At 45.4% G+C, this 15820-nt stretch overlaps 1 protein-coding gene across 1 annotated transcript in view; it reads left to right on the top strand.

Moving 5' to 3' along the window:
- The window catches only part of MAU2 (MAU2 sister chromatid cohesion factor), a 2634229-nt gene that overhangs the window by 2325782 nt on the left and 292627 nt on the right, over window positions 1-15820 (top strand). Inside the window, exon 17 of the mRNA XM_044090765.1 lies at window positions 14602-14692. Within this exon, the coding sequence (XP_043946700.1) occupies window positions 14602-14692 (91 nt within the window). The remainder of the gene's footprint in view (window positions 1-14601; window positions 14693-15820) is intronic.

Below are 15820 nucleotides of genomic sequence, written 5' to 3'. Positions count from 1 at the left end.
GGGTTCATGGCCTCCTGCATTCTACTAATTCCATATGCAAGACTGCATGTGAGGAAACTTCAGTGGTACCTAAAAAGTCTCTGGTGTCAACATTCTCAGGACCAGGAAACAATGATTCCCATCATTCTTTGCCTAAGGACAGAGTTCCTTTGGTGGGCAGAGGCCTGCAACCACAACAAGGGACTCCCTTTCATTTTACCCCCTGCCACCCAAACCCTAACAGACGCATCAGACTATGCATGGGGGGGCTCACATGACAAGGCAGTGCATTCAGGGCAAATGGAACCCAAAGCAAATGCACCTGCATATCATTCAAAAAGAAATGTTACCTGTGCAGAATGCTCTGACAGCCTTCAAGGGCCTTATTCTTCCAGGACAACTATTGGTAAAGACAGACAACACCATAGTTATGTGGTACATAAACAAGCAGAGGGGAACCCATTCCTACTCACTCTGCAGACTAGCCATGGCTCTGTGGAACACAGCCTTGAGCAACCAAGTGCACTTTCAAGCTCAGTTCCTGCCAGGCAAACTAAATTCACTGGCAGACTACTTGAGCAGAAATCTCATGGATCCACATGAGTGGAAACTGGAACCCAAAATATTCAAGCTTTTGAGGAACAGACGGGGAGGGGGCACCAGAGGTGGACCTTTTTGCTTCCCCTCATAACTATCAGTTGAGCAAATATTGCACCAGAACTGCCCACAACCAAGCTTGGTAAGTGGATGCCCTGTCCTTCACCTGGGAAAGCCTCTCAGTCTATGCCTTTCCCCCTCTGCCACCCCTTTCGAAGGTTCTACTAAAAATCAAACAGGACAAGCCAAGGGCAATCCTGATTGCGCCAGACTGGCCATGCCAGCACTGGTACCCTCTTTTCCGCAGTGTGATAGTGCTACAACCATGGTACCTGCCTCAGACTCCTTCCCTGCTGTCCCAGTAGGCAGGCCAGATTCTGCATCCTCAGCTACAGACCCTGAAACCTTGCAACCTGGCTAATCTCCTGAATTCAACACCAGCGAACCTCAGCAAGCAGGGGCTGGATGTCATTCTTGAGGCAAGGAGGCCTAGTACTAGAAAATCCTATTCGGAAAAATGGAAAAGATACTCTTCCTGGAGCCAGTCTTAGGGAATGGGCACAACTGTGCCCAGCTTACCTCATATACTAGATTACTCAACAGAAATGCACCACAAAGGCCTATCCTTCTCTTCAGTTAAGATCCATGCCTCTACCATCTCAGCTCATTATAATACTGAGCCACCCCTCTTCTCTCATCCTCTGGTAAACCAGTTCCTGAGAGGAGCCAAAAATTTAAGACCCCCCCCCACTCCAGCCTGGGACCTTAACTTTGTATTAGAAAAGCTCACACGTCCGCCCTTTGAACCTGCGGCCACAGCAGAGTTAAAATTCCTCTCGTGGAAAACAGCTTTACTTCTAGCCATCACTTCAGCAAGAAGAGTGTCTGAATTGCAGGCCCTTATGGCAGTGGAACCCTTCATTATCTTCCATGCAGACAGGGTTTCCTTCAGGGCTAACCTATCCTTTATGCCCAAGGTGGTGTCTAGTGTAGCTTTAAACCAGTCCATTCATTTGCCAACCTTTTTTCCTAATCCTCAGAATAAAGGGGAAAGGATCCTGCATTCCCTGGACGTGCACAGGCAGCTTAGGTTCTATCTGGACAAGACTAAACCTCTCAGAAAATCTGACCAGCTGCTAGTCAGCTTTGCTGCAGGGGCAGAGGGCAAGGCCATTTCAAAGCAAACCATTTCTAAATGGATAGCACATTGTATCAATTTCTGCCACAAACACCATGGGAAACCCACCCCGCAGGGGATCAGAACTCATTCCACTAGGGCTACATCTATTTCTACAGCATTTTTTAGGGGAGTTCCTACCAGGGACATATTGGAAGCTGCAACCTGGAGCTCTCTACACACTTTCACCAAGCACTACCACTTGCCTATATTTTCTAAATCCAGAGCTGGATTTGCCACAGCAGTCTTACAGGGCCTGATTGCCTGCCCTAATAATTCATAACTACCTCCACCCTTCCTTCGCTTTGGGAATCAACCCAAATGTGATGACTGCACCAGTGAAACACGAAGAACATAGTACAATTGTGTACACTTACCATGACTGCAGATGCTGGGAGTGTATTCACTGTTGCAGTCCTGGTTACCCTCCCTCCAGCCCCCCCCCCGACTTCTCTTGTTTTCTTTCCTATCCTTTTTGTGTGGCATATCTTGTATCATTGGTATTCGTTTTTTGCTGGGGGTATTGCATACCAGGTAATTGCTTCCTATTTTTGGGGCACCTGACATCTGGGGCAAAAAAAACTGATGTAATGGCGTCTGCTGCATGTTTTATACCCCTGACGTCATGGAAGAAGCGACAGCATCCGATGCAGAAATCCCAAGACTCTGGTATTCATGCCGGCTGAGGGCTACCTGCAGGCAGATAACCCAAATGTGATGACTGCAACAGTGAATACACTCAAACATCTACATTTATGGAAAGTGTACACAACTGTACTTTCTACGACCACCCCTTCCTCTAGCAGGCATAGGAATGGGACTAGGAGGCAACCTTCTTCAAGGAGCATCTCTTCTCATCCAGCCCAAAGATGGTCATTTCAGGCCAAAAATAATGGCAACAATATGCAACTGCCTTGCCCACCTCCTCCTTTTTTCCCCATCTCTCTCACTGACTGCCCCTTGTGAAAAAAAATCACCAAAGACCACTAGGTGCTGGCAGTAGTGGAAAAAGGTATTTCCTATCCTGGCAGGAAAGACCCACCCCACAGGGCATTCCTTTCCCACCCAAAAATCAGCTTCACCTAATTCCCTACATTATCCAGGATCTACGGGCACAAGACACCATAGAACCCATCCCATTAGGACAAGAAGGAAAAGGTTTTTACTCCAGACTTTTCCTAGTTCCAAAAAAGAATGGACCATAGATACCAGTCCTGGACTTATCCTTTTAAATTTTTTTTCTAAAAGTCCCCTCTTTCAGAATGCTGTCCATACAGGCCCTGCTTCCACCATTTCCACCATAAGTATTCATGGCCACTTAGGGACCTGAAGGAGGCTTACCTCCACATCCACATAAACCCAAACCACAAGAAATACTTGTGATTTGCTGGGCCTTGCTCTCATTTTCAGTTTACTGCCTTCCCCTTTGGTTTGCCCACTGCACCAAGGGTTTTCACCAAATGCCTATCTCCCGCCATAGCCTTTTGCAGGACAAAGGGAATTCAGATCTATCCCTACCTAGATGATATTTTGATTCTTGCAGAAAAAGAGACACTCAAAAGTAAACTCCAGTTCTCAATATCCCTGCTTCAGAGACTAGGTTTCACGGTGAACCTCCCCAAGTCATCCCTATCCCCAGAACAAGACAAAGTCTTCCTGGGGTGCAGGATTCGGACAGAAGTAATGAGGGCATTTTTACCCCCAAGACAAAGTAATTTCCCTGACAAACCATTTCCAAGGCCTCCTCCAGATAGGCCAGCTGTCAGTAAGACAGTTTATGCATCTCCAGTGTTTTATGGCAGTCCCCATCCCTATGCATCCCCTAGTCAGGAAGCACTTGAAGCTACAGTAATATTTAAAGAACATATGGTCCCAGCACAGCCACCCTGTAGACTTCCAAATACCCTTTCTACCTTGTCTATAAACAGAACTAAAGTGGTGGATACAACAGTTTCAAAGGATTCCAGGGCTACCCCTCCCCACACACACACTCACCAGCTCAACATAGTCACACAGATGTATCGGATCTGGGCTGGGGCGCTACCGTGAAGGGACTCAAGGTACAAGCACCTTGGCATGCATCCCTGTTGAGGAAGCATGTCAGTATCAGGGAAATGACAGTGGTTCATTTAGCACTGAAGGCTTTTCTCCCTGTCCTTCAGCCAGGCCCTCTGCTAGTCTTTACTGACAATGCCACTGTCATGTTGTACATCAACAAACGAGGGTGGACCAGGTCCTACTTTCTATGCAGACTGGCAATGCAAATTTGGGAATTAGCCTCACAGAACAACTTATCCCTACAGACAACATACATCCCTTCCTGGGACAGCCTTCAGGCAGTTGCTCTAAGCAGATCATTCTCTCTACATCATGAGTGGATTTTGCACAGGGAAGTTTTCATAGACACTGTCTACTGATTGGGTACACCACATATAGATCTGTTTGCCTCCCCCTAGAACAGACAACTGACAAAATTCTGTACCAAACACCTATCCCCTAGCTTGGAGAGTGGATGCCTTCACCATCTCATGGAAGGAACGGTTTCTGTATGTCTTTCTGCCTTTCCCTCTCATTCAGAAAGTCCTCCTGAAGATCAGGAGAGACATGCCAAAAATCTTGCTGGTGACTCCCTACTGGCCAAGTCAGCGTTGGTTCCCCCTTCTACAATCCCTCGCCAAAGGCAGTCATCACACGTTACCTCACAAGGTGGACCTACTCGCACAACAGAAGGGGACTCATCCATCCACACCTAGAGATGCTGAGTCTAACTCTCTGGGTGATAAACTTCTAGTACCCTTCAGACACTGCTACACAGAGGACGTGCTTTCTATCCTTCAGGAGGCCAGGAAACCTAACACAAGGAGGTCTGCATATCTAAATTGGACAGATTCTCCAAATGGTGCCTGCAAAGATATAAGGACCCCCTTTTAGCACATCTACCTTTAGTCTTAGCTTGTGTGCAAGCTGATTAAAGCAGATCTGTCATACTCTTCAGTGAAAGTGCACTTGTCTGCTATCTCTGCCTGCCTACCCCTGGAACCTCCCTTACTCTCTAGGTTGGATGTTAAATTGTTGTTAAAAGGGGTTTTGCACATAAGACCACCCAGAAAGCCAACCCCACCACCCTGGGACTTAAATTATGTCCTGGAGAAACCTACACTAACTGTTTGAACCAGCCACTTTTGCATCCCTGCAGATGTGCACATGGAAAACAGTTTTACTGGTAGCCCTCACTTAAGCAAGAAGGGTATCAGAGTTACAGGCACTCGAGGCATGCCCATCTTACACGGTCTTCCATAACGACAGGGTGGCCCTGTGCACCAGTTCTTCCTTTATTTTATTTATTCTACAGTTTGTTTACCAGGATAGTCCATTGGGCCAAGAAGAGAGAGTTTTCAATGGAGTCCCAGGGAGAAAAGCTCCATGAACAACAATATAATATGAAGACAATGCATTTACATTTATGTAATACTATTGAAGAATGATGGTATTACCCAATATGACAAAAAATCCACGATTGCAGTGAAAACAGTCAGAAAAGCAAGAGATAAAATTACACACACATAAGTCAATTAACATAAGAAACATCCACTGGTGCATATTCTTAGATTTGTTAGTGTGAATTAATACAGGGTTGACATTAGTTTTACATGAAATCTTAAAGTAGGTAAGGGGATAAGAGGTGTTAATTGTTGAATGTAAGTGTGGGACAATAAGAAAAAAAAAAGTAGAGCAAGTGTAGGAGTAAATGAGAAAAATGAAGATGGTAGTAGTCGGAGAAGCTCAGTATGATGAAGAGAAGAGAGAAGTAAAGGAGTGTGAGAAATGGGGAAAAAGAGGCGAGTCGTGGGATGAGAGCAGGAACATTCCGAGAGGGTTTTGAGATGGGAATGAAGTAGGGTCTGAAAGGTAGAGTGGTCGTGTGTAGTACGAATAAGAGGTGGCATGGAGTTCAAGAGACGAGCTAGGGAAAAGGGTAGTAGGTGTTTTCCTGGAGGATGAGCAGGCTTGTGCAATTCAAGCAAATTCTAGTTATTGGATCTTAGAAGTCTGTTGGGTAGGTGCATTTTGAAGGAGGAGGCAAGGAAAGGGCAGATGGTCGGATCAAAGATGAGTTTATGGGCATGAGTAAGTTGAATGTAGGTAAGATGGTTGGGAAGTTCGAGCCAATTTAATTTGTGTAGGGCATTGCAGTGGTGAGAGGAGGATTTATGGCGGTTAGTTTGTCTCTTTCGGCTTTTCCTGGTTAGGGGTCGCCACAGCGGAATTCCGGTCCGCTAGCGATTGGCAGTTGATTTTTACGTACCGGCTTGCCAAGCCTGATGCACAACCTTCAACAAAGGTACGCCCATTCACGCATGTCTCCACGCAGAAGACGCTCTAGCTGAGAATCGAACCAGACAGCGTCTTACTGTGAGGCGACAACGCTACCGCAGCACCACACTGTGGCCGGTAGTAAACTTAGAAATTTTGTTATAACAGGAGGATAGCTTTGTTTTTAGAGAAGATTGAAGGTTGGTAAGAAGATGGGGCACCATATAGGAGAGATGGGATGAGGAAGGTGTTAGAGAGTACAAGTTTAGTAGTGGGAGTGATATAGAGGTTATGGTGGTAGAGCATACCTAGTTTCTGGTAGGTTTTCTTTATATCGATTAATAGGTAGGTATCAAATTTTAACTGTTCCTCAAGGACTCCTAGAAGCTTTACATGGGAGGCTACCTAGAAAGAGGTATTGTTTTGACTAGTAATGGAGAATGAGTTCTTGTCTATAATGGTACTTTTTGAAGGGGAAAATAATTTTAGTTTTTGATGTTGATATGTGGTTGTCTATCATCCAATGTTCGGTATAAGAGAAAGCATCCTGAGTTAGTTTTAAGAGAGTGGAGGTGGAAGTGGCGGAATAGATGATCATAGAGTCATCTGCATATTGAATCAGTTTAGCCCTAGGAATGTTTTGGTGGAAGTCATTTATGAAAATGTTGAACAGTAGAGGACCCAGTATGGAACCCTCAAGTACACCTGTCTGTGTATTAAGGAAGAGGAGGTGGCTTTTTTCCATTTGACAGCTTGTCTGTCAGAGTGGTAACTAGAAAACCAGTTGACAGAAGAGTGGGATAGGTTTAGATTAGAGAGCTGTGCTAGGAGAAGGTTATGGGAGATAGTGTCAAAGGCCTTGGATAAGTCCAGAAGTAGGGTGGACACTAGACAGCCGGAATACCGGGCTTAGTTGATGGTTTTGAAGAAGGAGAGGAGAGCGGTTGTGGTACTGTGGCCAGGTCTAAAACCATGTGTGGGGGTAAGTAGGTGGTTGTCTGTAAGGTAGAGTAGAAGTTGAATGTGGATACACTTTTCTAGAACTCCAATAACCAGAATTTGCTTGAACTGCACAAGCCTGCTCGTCCTCCAGGCAAACTCCTTCATGCCCAAAGTGGCCAATGAACTATCACTAAATCAGTCCATTTACTTGCCAATCTTTTTTCCTCTCCCCAGAATGACAGTGAGAGTACACTACACTCCCTGGATGTTCACAGGCAGTTAAGATTTTATCTGGACAAAACCAAAACTCAGTTTCCTTCCACCCCAGAGCCCTGGGCAAGGCAGTCTCCAAACAAGCTATTTCCTGTTGGATCAGGAAAACCATCTGATGTCCTCCTAGTCCTATGTTGCAGTATTCATACTGTGGGATTTTCCGCTTAAGGGGACCCAGCGTTGGCTCCTATACAAAAGCTTAAGCCTGGCTGCTGTAGGTGCGTTGGATGCCACATGCAGGGCCATAAACCAGGGACTATAAATGTGACGCCTGCACACACAGATCTCAAAGTTTCAGCCGCAGATGACGTAACTTAGACTGTTTCGCTCCTACGACCAAAGACTTCTAAAGATAAGTAGCCCATTGGGGATTTTTTCTCTTGCGTACGCTTGAGTTTGGTTGCTGTAGATTCCCCTGAGAAAAAGAGCAAATGTAACTGCGGGCATTAGATACCGCACAAAGATTCTCATGACTGGTGTGTGTTTTGCTTAGGAAAGGAGCACAACCATAAGGCCTATCCCATTTGTCAGTCCTACGTGCTAAACACTCTCCGCAGCAGACTAGCAGTGCTTAATGTGTGTCTGGAAAATAAGACTAAAATGCCTCATTCTCAGGACGGATCCCAAGTTGGCCAACTAAGCTGAACAACCGAGGAAGGCCAAGGTTTCCAGGCCTCCTTCCGATGCTGCTCCGCTATCGGATGTCCTGCCGACTACAGATACAGATTCATAGATTGGTACTAGGCTAACTGCCCTTGTGGGCCATTTTCAGCCTAGCCAGTTACCCCATGTGAGAATCAAACCCTACACCTTGTGTTTGTAAGGTAAACACCTTAACCATTGTGCCAACATCCCACCCAAGGAGCCAAGGGACTCCCGATTACTCCATCAGCTTCAATGGTTCCGCTGGCAGAGGCCATTTCGACAGCCACAGAAAGCATGTCCGCTGAGTTAACCCAGACGCCAGCTATAACCAACATTGAGGGGGAACCAACAATTGCTCCTGTGCCAGACCAGGCCTCTGTCGCAAAGCCTTCCCCTAAGCCTACGCCAACTAAGAAAAAACAAGAGACTAAGCCTTTGAGCCCCACGCTTCAGGTATCCCCAGATCGGCATTAGTTTACCAACTTATTAATGTAGGCAGTCATGGCTCTTAGGCCCTCCAGCCCTGCACCTTCCAACATTTGTGTGCTGATGTCCAGGCCAGCCTCTGCTTCCTCCCTACCTTTAACCACTACACATCAGGTAGAAGAACCAGAACAGTCCTACTCCTCTTACGAAGAATCCACATCCTTTGTCTTTCAGATTGCTTTTGCTGTGGATTATTACTCCCCAGATGACTCTTTTGAAGGAAACTCCCCACCAGAGGACATTACGAGGAAACTATCACAAAAATGCAGGACTACTTCAAGTGGGATACTGCCTTAATGTCAGATACCCAGAAAAGATATTTTGAACTGCTGCAACGAGTCACCTTCCCCTTCAGTTATTCCTTCAGTGCTTCCAGCTTTCCTGGATGCCTTAAACTCTATTTCCAAAAACCCAGATTCCAACCTCCTGCCCCTAAAAGGCCAGATAGATTTTACAGAGTGCCTGATGACCACAAATTTCTGGTGAAACCACCTCTGGCAGACCAGTAGTCTTTGCTGTGTCTCCAGACAGACAGGATAGGCAGTTACCCTCTGCTTCACTTTTGCCAACAGACAGCAAAATCATGGACAGAATAGGTAAAAAGATATACACCTCCTCCACCCTGGCCTTCAGGGTTAACTAACAAACCCCCATGGTTAAATGGGCCCTGGACCTGGTCTCCCAGGCTGCCACCTTGCTGTCCTCTTCCCCAGACTGTCCAAACAAAGCTGACATTGCATGAAAGCTATCTCTAGCTACACAAGTAGCCAGACAGTCTTATCAGATGCAGCTACAATGTAGCAAAGGCTTCAGCCAGGGCTGCTGCCTCTGCATCTGCCTTATGCAGATAATCATGGCTCCGCTTACAGCCTCTACCAGAGGATTTCAAATAAAATATCATGGATGTTCCTCTGGACCACAACCTTTTATTTGGGAAAAACTCAGAAGACCTTTTCAAAAAACTTGAGAAAAGCAAAGAACTACAAGACATTAAGCATCTGCTGGTGTCCCCTTCCCCAGATATAGGAACTACACAGCTAAACAATCTTTTGTCAGACAGACTCCTGTGTCACACCCTCCCTCCTCAAGGCCCTACAGGGCATCCAGGAGAGACGGCCTTACTCCAGACCCCCCCCACCTCTCAGCCACCAGCCAAGCAGCCCTTTCCAGACAGAGTGGGCCCCTTTCAAGCGTGACTGCCTTGCTCAACTGCCTCTGTCTGCCCCCCTTACCCCCACTGCCTCCCCTTCTGGAAATCCATTACAGCAGCTCTTTGGGTTCTCTCTATCATCCAAAAGGGACGCTTCCTATCCTGGAAAGAAAGACCAAAACTAAAAAGAATCCATTTCCCTCCCAGAAATCAGCTTCATCTGTTCCGTCCCATTCTGGAAGAACTCCTGACTCAAGGAACTATAGAGCCAGTTCCCTCAGGACAGGAAAGACAAGGCTTCTATTCCCATCTTTTCCTAGTTCCAAAAAAGGATGGTCCTTGGAGACCAATCCTAGACTTGTCGTATCTGAACCTCTTCCTGAACGTTCCCTCCTTCATGATGCTTTCCCTTCAAATCCTCCTACCCCTCATCCCCTCACAAGCCTTCATGGTCATCCTGGACCTAAAGGATGCTTACCTACACATTTCTGTCAAGCCATCCCACAGGAAATTTCTGCACTTCACTGGCCTCTGTTCACACTTTCAGTTTACAGCCTTGCCTTTGGCTTGTCTGCGGCTCCCCAGAGTCTTTACAAAGTGCTTGGCCCCAGTCATTGCCTACTGCAGAACCAAGGGAATCCAAATCTACTCTTATCTGGATGACATTCTCATCCTGGCCGAATCAAAGTCCACCCTACAGACGCATCTCAAGTTTACCATGACCTTCCTCCACAACTTGGGATTCACCCTAAACCTTCAGAAATCCTCTCTTCATCCTCAACAGGACAAAGTATTCCTAGAATGCAGGATCAGGACAGACCTGATGAGATCTTTTCTCACCAAACAAAGTGCAGTCTCTCTCCTTCCATTTTCAAAGCCTACTTTCAAAATCTCATTTCTCTACAAGACAATTTCTGCAAGTCCTAGCTCTCATGGCAGCTACTGTTCCCATTAGTCAGGATGCACATGAGAAGATTCCAATGGTACCTAAAGAATGTGTGCTCTCAGAACCAACATCCACTAGACAGACTTATTCCCCTTCTGTCCTGCTTAAAAACAGAACTGAAGTGGTGGATCCTGCAAACCAGACAGAACCAGGGCATTCCTCTTCAATTACCACCCCCCCCCCCACACTACTCAATCCATGCACACAGATGCATCAGACCTAGGTTGAGGGGCAACACTAAAGGACTTCAGGGTACAACAGTGTTGAATCCCTGCCCTGCAAAGGCAACATATCCGTGTCAGAGAAATGACTGCAGTATTGCTGGCTGTGAGAGCTTTCCTTCCCATCTTGCAACCAGGGCTGTTCCATATTGTGACATACAACACTACTGTCACGTGGTACCTCAACAAACAAGGATGGAAAAAGGCATTACCAGCTATGTCTGATAACCCTACATATCTGGGATCTAGCAGCAAATCGCAACTTTTTCCTGTAGACCTTTTATATCCCCCCTCAGGAAAACAAACAAGCAGACTTAATCAGCAGAACATCTTCTCTACAACACGAATGGATGTTGCACAGGGAAGCCTTCTTAGACATTGTCCACCAGTGGGGCACACCTCGTGAATTGTTTGCCCCCCCCCCCCCCAGAACAGACAACTGCTGTACCAGGGCTCACACTCCACTAGCTAGCCTGGAGGGTGAATGCTTTCAGCTTTGCATGGAAGGGAATGTTCCTATGTGTTTCCTCCCTTCCCTCTGATGCAGAAGGTCCTACTGAAGATCAAGAAGGGCCAAGCAAAAATCTTGCTGGTGACTCCCTATTGGCCAAGGCAACACTGGTTCCCCCTTCTCTGCCTAGCAAAGGGCAATCACCACAAGTTGCCCCACAAGGTGGACCTACTCACACAGAAGGGATCTGTCATTCACCCACAGTTACTTTTGTTGCATCTAACTCTTTGGGTGATCAATTTCTGATCCCTTTCAGACAACATTGCTCAGAGGATGTGTTCTCAGTCCTGAGGGAGGCCAGAAAGCCAAATACTAGAAAAAATTTTGTCCAGATGGCAAAGATTCTCAAAATGGTGTTCCCTTAAGGACAAGGGACCCTTTTCAAGCGAATCCCTCGCTTGTCCTTAGAGATATATATATATATATATATATATATATATATATATATATATATATATATATATATATAGAAGGGCTTGTGAAAGTCCACCTACTGGATGTTAAACTTTTCCTGAGAGGGGTCTTGCATATCAGACCACCAAGAAAACACATCCCTTCTCCCTGGGACCTCAATTTTGTGCTGGAAAAACTCACCTTACCTCCTTTTGAGCCACCTAGCACAGCTTCTCTGCAAATGTGCACATGGAAAACCATCCTTTTAGTGGCCATTGCATCTGCTAGAAGTGTGTCTGAACTACAGGCTCTCATGGCCTGCTCTCTTTCCACCACCTTCCACAACGACAGGGTGACTTTGCACACTTACCCTTCCTTCATGCCCAAAGTGGTGAACTATCCTTAAACCAGTCCATTCACTTGCCCACATTCTTCCCTTCCCCAACTAATTCTGCAGAGAGGATCCTTCATTCTCTAGATGTGCACAAACAACTGAGATTCTACTTGGACAAAACTAAGTCCTTCAGAAAATCTGACCAACTCTTCATCTCCTTTCACCCCAGGGCTCTGTGTAAGGCAGTCTCCAAACAAACCATTTCCTGTTGGGTCAGGAAATCCATTCTCTTCTGCTACTCACACCATGGCAAACAATTGCCTCAAGGATTCAGGGCTTCTTCCACTAGAGGCATGGTTACCGCCAAAGCCTTTCTTAGCAGGCTGGACACGGCCTCCATCATGGAAGCATTTTACCTGGTCTACTATTCAAACAATCACAAAACACTACAAGGTAGACCAGGTCTCCAGGGCCAGAGCAGGATTTGCCAAGGTAATCCTGCAGGGATTCTTGGAATCCTCCACCTCTGCCCCCCCTCCCTTCACTCCTTTTAAGCTGTGGTACTCTTCCACAGTATGAGTACTGCAACATAGGAATAGGACATAGAATAGTTGTGTAAAATCTTACCATAACCATAGATATCCTCCTCTTACATGTTGCAGTATTGCGTCCCACCCTCCATGCCCCCTTTATTATATTTCTACAGGCTGGTTGGTGGTCTGACCTCTGTATCCACTCCTTACAGGCTAATCTGTACAGCCTTTCAGGGACATTTGCTCCTTAGCGTCAACTGGTCCTTTTTATACAACTTTTTCTTTGCTTCAAGTTCTGAGGTCTGTATGTGCAGACGTCACATTTATACTCCCTAGTTTTTGGCCCTGCGTGTGACGTCCCATGCACCTACAGCAGCCAAGCTTAAGCTTTTGTATAAGAGCCGACATCAGGTTGCCTGAGGTGGAAAATCCCACAGTATGAAAACTGCAACGTGGAAGAGGAGGACATCCATTCTTAAGGTAAGATTTTACACAACTGTTCTTTTCTGCTACTCATACCACGGAAAGGACCTGAATCAGGGGATCAGGGCTCACTCTACTAAAGGAGTAGCTTCCTCCAAAGCCTTCTTCAAAGGCCCTAGACACAGCTAACATCCTTGAAGCAGCCACCTGGTCCACTGTACATATCTTAACCAAACATTACAAACTGGGCCATAACACCAGAGCAGGTTTCGCAAGGGCAACTTGCAATAATTTCTGGAATCTGCTTAACTCTACCACCACCCTTCCTCCCTCCTAAGCTGTAGTACTCACCCACAGTAAGAATACTGAAGCATGAGAAAAGAGGACATAAAATAGTTGTGTAAAATCTTACCATAACCATAGATGTCTTCTTCCATGTTGCAGCATTCCTTCCCTCCCTCCTGACCCCCTATTTTCATATCTACGGGTCTAGGGGCCTTCATAGAGCCCCTACCGTCACGAAGGTCAAATTTTGGACTGTCAGTTTTATTTCACCAGTCTGAAGAACATATTTTGGCATCCCAGGCTACTGTCTGACTGAGCAGTTAGTTCTGCAGTCTGTGCGTGCAGACGTCACATTTAAGGTCCCTGGTTTATGGCTCTACGTGTGACGTCCCCACGCACCAACAGCAACCAGGCTGAAAGCTTTTGTATAGGAGCTGACGTTCGGTTTGCTTCAGGCAGAGTATCCCAGAGTAAGAGGAGGACATCTGTGGTAAGATTTTGCACAACTATTTCTCTGTACTAACTGCCTCAAGGATCTTTAAAATGAGCCAGAGTTGTATGTCTCGTACAAATGGCGGCTAAGTTAGGCAGGCATTCTGCTAAGTGCAGTGTTGATGCCATAGATACTTGTAATAGTGCAGCACCAGCTTTAGGTTCATTTTTAAGGTGGCTAAAAATCCAGCATTTGTTGAATGTCATTTTTACTTGAGCTGCTTTTTTCACACTGAGGAAGATTTTAAAAAGGGGCTAAGCGCAAAGCTCCCAATCCCTGAAGCAGTGTTTTAATCTCATTTGCCTAAATATGACAGTTTCCCCACCAAGCTGTGCTCCCCTAGATTTGTATCTTTTGTGTTGTCTATTTACCAGTGAAGACTGTGTAACATAGCTGGCTAACAAAATGTGAGCAAGGAAGACAGAAATTGTAAATATTTGAAGGCGAGGAAGAAGGTTGCATGACAGTAAAGGGGGTCCAGTGAACCTCTCACTAACATAACTGCTGCACGGGGGCTCAGTGCTAATTTTACTTGATAACTCTAGTAATATTAGTCATGTGCCGTTATGTTTTGTACCAGATTTAGGATGTGTACCTTGTAAAGTGGGTAGTTAAATTTAGAGAAAATAACATTGTGTAATATTGGAGTAGATTCAAAAATACGCTCATACCCCTGAATTCAACATATTGAGTACAAAGCATTAGTCCAGATAACGTCACTTTAACTAGCAGACAGTCTGATGGCCCACCCAGTGGGAGAAATGCAGATGCTTTGAAGTTTCATATAGTTTATTCAGTTAATTAGGTAGATGGACAAGAGCTGGTGCTGTTTTGAATAAATTATTGGTGTTGACAGTTGTCAGGCACACAACAACTCATTTTATTTTGTGTTTCTGCAGGAAAGCAATAACATGGTGGTACCAGCAATGCAATTAGCAAGTAAGATCCCAGACATGTCTGTTCAGCTGTGGTCTTCGGCTTTACTTCGAGGTAGGTGTTCAACATTTAAGCAGTACTGAAAAAAGGAAACGCAGAGAAGCTATGACAATATTTAATGAGGAGCTAGAAATGTTCAGAGAGGCGAAGCTGTAGTGTGCTCATTAACTTGGTTCACTTATAGACCCTAAAGTATCCGTAATCCATTGGGTGCAAAAAATCATACATAAAATCTATAGATGCACACATTTGGGACATCTGTTAACTATGCGAGTGTTTCTACTTTTCTTTCCTATTCTGCTTTGTTCTAAAGCAATATTTTCTCTACAGAATAGTCTGCTGTTTGCTAGATGACGTGGGGGCACCAAGATAGCAAAGATCTGTTTTTCTCAGCTTGTCATAATCTAATCTATTCTGATCTTGTATTACCCCTTCCTTCCACTTTGACTTTTGGAGAATTTACCACATGAGGCTCCAACATGGCAAAATCAACTGCTACTAAAGTTCAAACTCATTCCTGTACCCCTGTGATGCATCTGCCTTTCCCCTTAGCACTTAAATCTTGTTTTCTGCCCATTGACTAGAAGCAACCTCCAAGTTACATTTTCAGTATTTTACAGCATTAGTTCATATTCTGTCAGTTTTCATTTTTCTGTTTTTTCTTTACTGCTTGCTTGTGTATGAATATACTTGCAGTATACATGCGCAGTAGCATATGTGTAGATATAGATATATAAGGTGCACTTATACTGTGCTGATGGTCAGGAGCGGCCTTAGGTCAACTGGTGCCCTAGGAAAAAGGGCTCCATGGCATCCCCACCACACCACCCGGTACCCCCATCCTGGTCTACCTACACCAAATTAATATCCAGAAAGCACCGCTGCTAGAGCGGCGCCCTGGGCTGATGCCTAGTTGGCCTTATCCCTAAGACCGGCTGATGGTGGCAGAAAAAGACCGTAACATGCATGTCCACATGCAGTGAGATTTGGCTTTATTGGTCAATGTATACATAAAGACTTGAGCAGAAAGTATAAAGTCATGGATATTCAAAAGCCATGTAGCTGAAACACAGTATGTCCATGATGGGTCATTTGCAGTTATCCCGTGAGCCTCTCTTAAAGGAGGTTTGAGGTAATGCACAATGAAAACTTTAGCTTGGCTGGTGTTGGTTCTTTTATAAA

Source organism: Protopterus annectens, chromosome 13.part0 (genome assembly GCF_019279795.1).
Source record: "Protopterus annectens isolate FY-2018-M chromosome 13.part0, PAN1.0, whole genome shotgun sequence".
NCBI classification, from domain to species: domain Eukaryota; kingdom Metazoa; phylum Chordata; order Ceratodontiformes; family Protopteridae; genus Protopterus; species Protopterus annectens.
This window is presented reverse-complemented; position numbering and strand designations above follow the sequence as displayed.